The sequence below is a fragment of the Embiotoca jacksoni genome, unplaced genomic scaffold, assembly GCF_022577435.1.
Source record: "Embiotoca jacksoni isolate LCO1_2020_lvr unplaced genomic scaffold, fEmbJac1.0.p SCAF_112, whole genome shotgun sequence".
Lineage (NCBI taxonomy): Eukaryota > Metazoa > Chordata > Actinopteri > Embiotocidae > Embiotoca > Embiotoca jacksoni.
In genome coordinates, this window is record NW_027185244.1 from 477,501 (window position 1) to 487,500 (window position 10,000).

A 10,000-nucleotide genomic window follows, 5' to 3' on the forward strand; every position below is an offset into this window, starting at 1 on the left:
TCATCAGCACGCCGATCGCTGGAGCCAAATGTTACGGAGTGGACTTCATGTTGGGGTCAGACGTCCCCGACCCAGGCATGGTCAACGAAGGGACCAAGTGTGGGGACAACAAGGTGAGGAGGAGCGGGAGGGAGGAGGGGCAGGGGTGGAGGGGGGGCATGAGCAGGAGGAGGAGTTGCATCTTGTTTCTTCTTCTGTGGTGTTCAGGTGTGTATGAACTTTGAGTGCCGCAGCGCTGACGTCCTGGACTATGACGTGGAGAAGAAATGTAACGGACACGGGGTGAGACGTCCTCCTGTCTGTCTTTATCTGTCCTCCTGTCTGTCTGTCAGGTCACGTGACCTTCTGTCTGTCTCACCCGTCCAGGTGTGTAACAGCAACAAGAACTGTCACTGTGAGGACGGCTGGGCTCCGCCCCTCTGTGAGGTGTCGGGTTACGGCGGCAGCGTGGACAGCGGCCCCACCTGGAACGGTAGGTTGGATCCTGAAGTCCGGCTGAGACGGGACATCCATACATACATCAGTAACGTGTCCCGTGTGTCTGTCCTCAGATAAGGACACGTCCCTCAGAGACGGGCTGCTCGTCTTCTTCTTCCTCGTCCTCCCTCTGCTCGCTCTGGGTGCGTTTGTTTTCCTGCGCAGGAACGAGCTGCTGCGGCGCCTCGGGTGGAGTCGCAGGAAGAGGACGCAGGGATACCAGTGAGATGGAACACGTAGAACATCAGAACACGTAGAACATCAGAACACGTAGAACATCAGAACATCAGAACACGCCACACTCCCTCCTTCCTGTCTGTCTCCTTCCTTCCTGTCTGTCCCCCTCCTTCTCCTCTGATCTCTTTCCTGCCTTCAGGGCTGATGCTCCAGCCAATCCTGGCAGAGGACCGCCTCCCAGAGCGCAGCCTCCGTCTGTTACTCGGGGCAACGCCAACAACATCGTCAAAGACGGGGTGAGTGTACCGCCTCCTAACTGACACGGACGATTTTTGAGATAAACGACTGCCTGTCACAGCAGCATGGTGACGCACACGGACGACCGACAACCTCCAGGAAGTATTCAGAGTCTCTTCATCAACATCACCACGGTGACGTGACCGCTGGGACGAGAACATCTGTGATGTCACCATGGAAACCTGAAACTGGAGCAGAAACAGCAGATTTTGGGTCAAATCTTTGGGGAACAGAAAACCTTCAACACGAGTGTCCCTGAGCCCATGCAGTGATTTCCACCACACAATCAGGGCTCTTTTTTTTCGGGTCAAACTCTGGAAATCGTCAAAAGGTTTCAAAAGATGCAGCAACAGATAGGAAACTGAAACAAAGAAGAGCACACAGACTAAATACAGCAGGGAGGGAAGGACAACGAGGGACAGGTGAAGCTAATCAGGTGGTGTACATGAAGCTGAACAGCAGGGGGAGACAGTCTGATGACGGGACCTCCTGCTGTGATCAGGAGGCTGATGACGCAATAAATAAACATGAATCAGCTGCCAGGGAACATTTATTGATGAGCTGATTTAGTAGTTGTGTGTGTGTGTGTGTGTGTGTGTGTGTGTGTGTGTGTGTGTGTGTGTGTGTGTTGTGTGTGTGTGTGTGTGTTGTGTGTGTGTGTGTTGTGTTCATTAGAACTAATGTAAATAAATAAAGTGTTCTTCTCTCTCCATGTGAAGCACCACACTCAGCTGCTGCCGCCACAGGAGGTAAAACACTAATACTCTAATACTACTGCTAATACTACTGTAGTACTACTGTAGTACTACAGTAATTGTCTCTGGAGACGTTGAGATGTTTGGTTCCCGCTGTGACGGTGGTTGTTTGTGTTCAGGTGGTGGAGACCAGCAGGTCGGCTCCTCCCTCCGCCCTGAGCAGGTCGGCTCCTCCCTCCGCCCTGAGGCCGCCTCCCCCGCCTCTGTGAGACTTCAACACATCACCTGCACCATGAAATGCTAACAATTTCAGAAACACATTATTTCACGCTAAGCTACGTAACTTGTAGCTCGTTAGCTTCAAGAACAAACTGCGGTATGTGTCGGGAGTATAGCGCAGGCAGCTAGCTTGCTAAAAGCTAAATCTAGCTACTTAGCCGTGTTAACGTGTATTCTGGCATTTTAACACGATAACTAAATGAACGTTAGCAGTAGCCTGCAGTTAGCCTAGCCGCATTAAAAGAAAACACAGCATTTGGTTATTTGATGCTAACCAGCAGTAGCATTAACACAAGTGTTTTCATAGCGTTAGTTCTGGCTCACCGTTTAAAGCAGCTAACATTGTGCTTTAACTTGTTAGCTAACTAACTGAATGCTACGTTAATGACGCTGACTCAGCAGTGTTAGCTTACTTTTATCTTGTGGCTTTTTTATAAAAACTGATACTTCTTTTAATAGTTTGAATTTCATCGTTCCGTTAGGATTTTAACTTTCAACAAGTTTCAACAATTTTACTTTGAGCTGCCTGGATGTAGCAGTTAGCTTTAAGCTAACAGGACCAAGAGTCTAACTGAAGTGGGAGGAAACCGTTGGACGCTCCATCAGAGATGAACTCCACCTCCCAGCAGCCCCTGCTCAGTCTCACTTCCACGTTGTTTACTGAACCACAGAAGAAGTCTTTGTTGACATCTTTTGTCTTTATTTCTTCCTCAGGAAACCAAAACCTTCTGCTGCGTCACAGCCTCTGGTGCCTCAAAGACCCGCCCCCGCTCCGCCTGTTTAACCAATCAGGGGGCTTCCGACTACACCTGGATGACACGCCTCTTCTTCTTCTTCTTCTTCTTCTCTTCTTCCTCCTCTTTAACCTCAGTCTCCGCCCCCTCAGAGACGGCTGCCTAGCAACAACCAGGAAAGGACAGCCGGCCCTGAAGTCTGCCGATGCCGGACTACAAACAGAACCCTTGAAACTGGATTCAGTCGGACCGGACCGGACCGGGTTTTACCAGAACCACCAGGAACAAACTGAAGCTGCTCTTCTTCTACCGTCTTAGTCTGGAGACAAAGCTCAGCTCCGTCAGGTGACACGTCACCTGGAACCAAACCAGCCAATCAGATACCAGATAAGCAACGAACAGTTTATTATCTATCATCAACAACTAGGTAGCTAACATTAGCTAGCTAACTGTGCTTGGATTACAAAGTTATAATGCTAGCTAGCTGCTAACACTGAAAGCTTCCAGTTTAGTTAGCTAATGTTTTATATCTAACCAAATTAGCTCTTTAGCTAATGCTAATTGGCTATTTATCTTCGGAGTCACTTCACGGTGCAATATTTAAAAATCAGAAACTTTTACTCCGAAATGAAGTCTCTACGATTCACTTTGTTGCTAGTTAGTTAACGTTAGTTATTTATTTAAGTAGTTCACTAATTTCTGCTAGCAAACAGTACTTACCTTGTCAGCTTGTTAATCAACACTTAATAGCTGTCGTTGGTAAACTCACATTAATTGTGTTGGTTCGTAGTCGCCACCCAACGTTTATTCGTGTTTAATGACGTCTCTTGTTTTAGGTGTTTTTAATTAACTTCCAGGCTAACAAGAGATGCTACTAAATTTGTGTTTGTTAGTTAATTAGCTGGCTAGCTAACTAGCTTTGACCAGCTGACAATGCTAGCAAGTATGCGAGGTCACGAGCAAGTATTTCCGAGCAATAGTGTGTCTAAAATGTCATGCTAGCGTTAAAATATCCACTATCTAGTTGGCCATTAGATAATATTTATGAAGCCTGTTAGCGCAATCCCAAATGATCTCGTTAGTTTATTTATCGTACTATCGTTTGAACCTCTCACAAAGACAGAAATCTTGCACTACATGCTGAAACAATCGAATTATTTACGATGTAATTAGCGTCCCAACATGCTAGCAAACAGTCGCTTGAGCAGCTTCCAATGTTCATCATGATAAACGTTTACTAATATGTTAAATCTACGCTAACATGCTAAAAAATAAAATCTTCCTCAAAGATTTACATAAACAGCACAGAGAAAGGAATTATGGGTAACTCCCAAACCTCATGCTGCCCCCAAAAGGAACTCGTGAGCTTGTGGTTCCCTCCGATTGGCTGGTTTGTAGTCACGAGGGGCGGAGCCTGAACCCTAACCCTTTGTTTCCTGTTATTCTGTCTCTGAATGAAAGCGCTGGTACCGTCTGCTCTGCACCGTCATAAGAATGTAACGCGCCCCCTGCTGGGTGCGTTTGGTCTTCGCCGCCCGGCGCTCGCTCTCTTCAGAATTGTAAAATCTACGTATGCAACAGGTCCTCTGAGGACGTTTGAGGGACGTTTGAGGGGACGTCCAGGAAACCCCCGCTGGAACAACGCCCGGTTGGTCTGTCCTGGACTCAGGAGCAGCAGATGTCCACAGAATGCGTCACGGTTTCAGAGGCGAACTCTTAACGCAGGAGGACATCCACACTTTGAGCCCGTTCAGACTGGATTCACATCGTCACGGTAACAGACGTCAACACTCAGCAGAAATAGAAAGACGAGCGCCGATAATCTGATCAGAAGTCACATTTTTACGTTTCCTTGAGTCTCAGTGATCGGTGATGTTGGTCTGAACTCCCATGATGCACTGCAGACGGGAGCTGCTCACGCACAGTTCTGCTGTTAAAGGGACAAATGTGGCTCAATATGAACAGAACCGGGCTGAAACGATGACTCGGCAGAACTGACGTTACAGCAGCTCATTACTGGATTTAACAGGTGAACTTCTGTCTTCATCACTGAAACATTTCAATCTCAGGAGGAGCTGATGGTTCACTGACAACAGGAGCTAATTCAGCAGTAATTGTTATTATTACGGCCAATTGTGTAATACACCTGTCAGTCCACTAGAGGGCAGCGTGTCAGTGTCACAGATCTGCCATGTTGCCCCCTGCTGGACGGGCGGGTGTATTACACGACCTTCCTCCCAGAGTCCAGTGTGAACGTTTGCGTTGTCGCGTCTCGTTCTCTCGCAGCCAAAATATTTCTTACGAGAAAACTACGAATTATTTTCTGAGCGTATTAAAGGTTCGGTTCCGTCAGTGTTTCCAACGCTGAAACCGGAAAGGTCTCCGGAAACAAAGATTCATTTCACCGTCAACAGAAATCCTGACCGGCTACTGCTAGCATGTTAGCTCGCGCAGCTACAGCGGGTGAAAGTAGCCTCGTTTAGCATTGAAGACCGGAAACACGCTAGTTTGGATTCAGGATGTTAAAGTTGTGTTTCATCTAAACGACAAAGACTGAAGACTTGCGTGAGAGCGTTAAAGTGTCTGAAGGTGGGAAGTAACTTCCTGTCGCTGCTGTCTGTAGCGCCCCCTGCAGGAAGGAGCGGCGGTCACGATACAACTCTCAGTTTCTATCAGTTTCATTCAAACCAGAGATTTTCACACCAAATGTTTCTGTCCGACCAGCTGTTAGCATCGTTAGCGTTGTTAGCATGGTTAGCTGCAGGCTGCACGGTGTCCTGAGAGGAGCGCCATGTTGGTATTTTTAGGATCTTCGAGTGGGTTTTTTTGCGCCAGGTTTCTGCGTGAACGTGAAGACGAGTCGCTCTCTCGCGACATCCGATCGTTTTTCACAGCAAAACCAACATGTAATGAAGAAGTGATGTTTTGGGCTGATTGACAGCGGTGAGGTCGGAGGAGAGACGGCGGGCAGACTGGACTTATTTAAAGAACCAGATGGCTGCTGACGGCTCGGTCTGACGCCGGAACCGGTTCTCTGAGGGTTCTGTTGGTTCTGTTGGTCAACGGATCTCATGTTCACACCTACAAACAGGTTCTACAGGTGTGTAGAGCTCATCACCATTGACACACACTTTATTCTCACACACACTCAACAGAAGCATCGATTCCTCCGCCGCTCAAAATCGTCCTCAACAAATGCAACATGTCTTCCTGTTTCAAAGTCAACCGACGTGTTGCTGCATCACAAGTTAAAGGAAAAAGAAAACATTATTTTCATTTGAACATAATTCAGATAAATTTCTCTCTGATTATTGTTAGTTGAAGACTTTCATGTGAGCGTGTGTGTTAGTTTGACTGAACATGAGATGTGTTTGATGTGAATAACAGCTTCGTTCAGCCCTGAGTTCAGTCTGTCAGGCAGCGAGGCTCCTCCCACTGAGCCGAGCTGGACAGTCACGAGATGTTTTCAGGTACTTTAGGATTTACAGATTCACACTATTAATGTAAAATAAATAAATAATGATGTAATATATCAGAATATAAAATGCCCCCCACCTTTGCACATTCATGCATCAATAATTCTAATTCATTTGAATGAATATTACTCTGAGATGGGCCGAGTGCCTGACAAGCACGTTCACTGTTGGTTAAAGTTCATTGGGATGATGATCAGTAAAGTAAAACAGGTCTTTCTGCTCTTCTTACACCTCTTTAAACCTATTTGGGAGGTGCAAAGTGAAACTCAGCAAAACGTCTCAGATTCAGTAAAAAAAACAACCTTCTTGCAGTTATGTTCATGATAATCCTGTGTAAGTGTATGAGGTGGACGAGGACAGTATGACATCACCATGGCAACGCAGGATCTCCTTTTTCTATCATAACAAATGATTTTTTTGATTTCTTTTTTTTGTGGTTTTTGTGAATGTAACTATTATCTGTGGTAATCCAGAACATTTTATTTCCTCATTAAGTGTCACTGTAAAACCTGTGACGGTCAAAACAAGCACGTGTGTGAGCGCTCTGTTGTTGTACATGGATGAGTTTCAGGTTACTACGGCAACGGTCGTGATGCCGCAGCATTAACTGCAAACTCGTGCTGTGTTCAGGTGCTGCCCGATACGAAAAACCAAACCTGGTAGAATCAATTCTGGATGTCCTTCAGCTTCACACGATGATTTAATAAAGTTTATTCAAACGGATTGTGATTGTGGTGGTTTGGAGACTCAATAAAGGTGCACAGAAACATAGTCTCGCTGAATGGACTCGTGATTGTTGTCTGAAACACTTCAAGCGTCTTTGCTTTTGTTGTTCTGTGATCGGTCGTCACTTTGGAGGAAAAAACAGGATTCAGTGTTGTATTTTGCATCATGTTTTGGTCCCGTTGTTTCTCTTCGTGGTTGTTTGCCAACTCTACGACTTTTTTGCAAGCACTTCGTTTTATCTGTAAACTTTTACTGTATTTTTAATACATGTTGTCAAGTAAGATAAATATGATTTTAAAAAGGTTTTAAAAATTATTTTATTAAATATATATTATAGGGTAACTGTTTTAGACAATTTTTCTATTTTTTACCTTTTTTTTGGTCATTTATGCTATTAAATAAATAATAATTATATATTAAACCACTGTACAAAATTTACATATATATAGAATATAGTTCACTCAAAAATCAAATGAAGTTTAGATTTATCATGTCATTTGATTAAAAAAAAATCTATACTTAAGATTTAACCATTTATATATATATATATATATATATATTATATATTAAAGCCTAAATCCAAATTTTTGTTGTTGTTCAACACAAAAAAAATGTATTCATTCAATTAATTTACGACGTTTCTCATCATGGGATGAATAAAGTCGAATTAAATGTAAGCCACGCCCCTTTCACTTGACGTCATTTCCGGCAGGCCTCCGCTGAGCTGTCATCGTTTCACCGGGAGAGGCGAAGGGCATCGGGGAGACCGGCCGAGAGGGAGCCGCTGAAACGCGTTTCTGGAGGTCAGTAGCGGGACTTTCAGGCGTGTGCGCCGCAGCAGAGAGCTCGAGGGGCCGGTCCGTCCACCCGGAGGAAGATGTCCGGTCAGAGGGACACGAAGATCCGTCTTCACGAATGTCAGGAACCGTGTTAGCATGCTAGCCGCGTGCTAACAGCCCGTTGAAACCACCGTTACCGGGAGAGCTCCGTCATCTGTCACGACCTGTCGGTCAGAGTCCGCGTCATCAACGGGAGATAACGACCCACGTTAACCGGGCAGCGGGCCTCCGAGCAGCTGACTTTACGCAGTTAGCACCAGTTTATCCGCTAGCCAAACGTGCTAATGGTAGTTAATTAAGTAGGAGCTAACTGGCTAATTACATCAGCTAGAGCGTTAGCTGTTAGGCTAACCATGTAGCCGCGTTTCCGGTGAGCAGGTTTCATCAATCACGTGACCCGTTCATGGGTTGTTGTTGTTGTTGTTGTTGACAATGTTTTGGTGAGAAGACATTTTCAGGAACTGATGACTCTAAAAGGACAAAGTGACCGACACGGCACGTGACCAATACACGCTCTGACTTCTGGGATTCCTCTGAGGCAGCCAATCAGGGAGGAGGAGGGGGGGGGGGGAGGAGGAGGAGAGGGGGGGGGGGGGAGCAAGGTCAAAACACGGAAAGAGAGTCCGGCTGGGAGGGCGGGGCAGTCGGGTAGAGGGGGGGGGCGGAGGAGGAGGAGGAGGCTCCTCTCCAGGCGGAGGAGGAGGAGGAGGAGGCTCCTCTCCGGGCGGAGGAGGAGGAGGCTCCTCTCCAGGCGGAGGAGGAGGCTCCTCTCCAGGCGGAGGAGGAGGAGGTGGAGGAGGAGGAGGAGGAGGCTCCTCTCCAGGCGGAGGAGGAGGAGGAGGTGGAGGAGGAGGCTCCTCTCCAGGTGGAGGAGGAGGAGGAGGCTCCTCTCCGGGCGGAGGAGGAGGAGCAGGAGGAGGCTCCTCTCCAGGCGGAGGAGGAGGAGGAGGTGGAGGAGGAGGCTCCTCTCCAGGTGGAGGAGGAGGAGGAGGCTCCTCTCCGGGCGGAGGAGGAGGAGCAGGAGGAGGCTCCTCCACCTCTGCTGGGACTGAAGCCTCTGGAAGGTGTTTGTAAAGTTCACCTGCTCTGTAGACAACAGTCATGATGACCTCTGACCTCTGACCTCAGGTGGAGGGATGAAGTTTGATTTAGTGTCTGAACTCATCAAAAAGTCATGAAGTTTCAACTTGAGTGATGTTCAGTTTGAGGAGTCGAACAACTGGCTGATAAATCAACCAAAGAAATGATTGAAGTGTTTCAAATGTTCGCTGGAAATTCAGTTTGGTTCATTTCTGGCTTAGAGAGCACAGAACTAGAGTGGATCGGCGGGAGGGACGCTGTCATTCAGATTCAGTTGATGGAGATATTTTAGTTTTTGTGCTGCGGAGACAGAATCAGCTGTTAGAACAGGAAGCAGAAAGTTCCTCAGGAGGCTGAATGAACCGTTAACGAGCTCCTGGCAGGAACCCAGAGACTCGGCGGCTCTGAGAGGACACCGTCCCATCGGCGCTGTGGACAACAACAAGCTTCACCGTTCATCTTCGCTCAGGAGCCAAAATCTGCCTTCAAACGTCGTCGATACCGACCGACGTGAACATCTTCCGTCCAGCGCTGTCGTGATTACGTCCAATTAAAAAACAAAAAATGCGTGGAAATAAACATTTGATCTTTTCTTTTGAAAAATGTGGTTTTAATAGCAGCTGATTCTGACGGACAAACCAACGTGAACATGAAGTTCTCCTGTTGATGACGTCGCCTCCTCTTCTGTTCACCTCCTGCTGAGGTGCCAGATGTGTGCAGCTGCTTTAGCAGTAGGTCAGTTATTGTTGTCACGGTTACAGCAGCAGTGACTCAGAGGCGGCTGTAAAAACCTCGGCACCAAATCGCTGCAATTGATGTCGAAAACTGAGGCGTAACTCTGTAAAATGTGAACACGACACATTTTTAGATTCGGCGTAACTTCTATTTTCTGATGATGTCATTTCCTGTGATGTCCACGTTGATCAAACGTCCTTAAACCTGCTAAATACATCCGTTTTAAAAGGTGAGGCTCCCTCTGGATGCTGAAGTCGACTGAGAATCTTTGAGTTTTTAACTTTTCTTCACTTCCAAAGTGATTCGGTGGAAGTTGTCGGTACATCCAATCAAACACAGCAAACAGGAAGTGCTGATAGATCGTTCTGCATGCGTACTTTCTCCAAATAGAAATAAAGATTGACTGAAAACTGAACTTAACCTCCTTCCTGTTTCCTGTAAAAGGTAGCGGCCGCTCTGGGCTCTGATTGGTCTTCTGTCTAACA

At 46.8% G+C, this 10,000-nt stretch overlaps 2 protein-coding genes across 7 annotated transcripts in view; both read left to right on the plus strand.

Moving 5' to 3' along the window:
• Positions 1-6,906, plus strand: part of LOC138194734 (disintegrin and metalloproteinase domain-containing protein 9-like) — a 26,358-nt gene extending 19,452 nt beyond the window's left edge. The window contains exons 17-25 of one of the 3 annotated variants that reach the window (XR_011177949.1): positions 1-113; positions 208-282; positions 367-472; positions 552-699; positions 854-950; positions 1,671-1,700; positions 1,826-1,911; positions 2,640-3,086; positions 4,241-6,906. The exon at positions 1-113 is cut by the window's left edge and continues 71 nt beyond it. Coding sequence is in view for 2 of the 3 variants with exons in the window: in XM_069143689.1 (XP_068999790.1) it covers positions 1-113; positions 208-282; positions 367-472; positions 552-699; positions 854-950; positions 1,671-1,700; positions 1,826-1,911; positions 2,640-2,709 (725 nt within the window). In the remaining variant the exon portion in view is untranslated. Of the gene's footprint in view, positions 114-207; positions 283-366; positions 473-551; positions 700-853; positions 951-1,670; positions 1,701-1,825; positions 1,912-2,639 lie in introns of all 3 variants that reach the window. The other 2 variants (XM_069143689.1, XM_069143690.1) reach the window with 2 other exon arrangements.
• Positions 6,907-7,554: 648 nt separating this feature from the next.
• ogdha (oxoglutarate dehydrogenase a) overlaps positions 7,555-10,000 on the plus strand; it is a 22,397-nt gene continuing 19,951 nt past the window's right edge. For all 4 annotated transcript variants that reach the window (XM_069143695.1, XM_069143691.1, XM_069143693.1 and 1 more), the window contains exon 1: positions 7,555-7,664. The gene's annotated coding sequence lies outside the window, so the exon portion shown is untranslated. The remainder of the gene's footprint in view (positions 7,665-10,000) is intronic.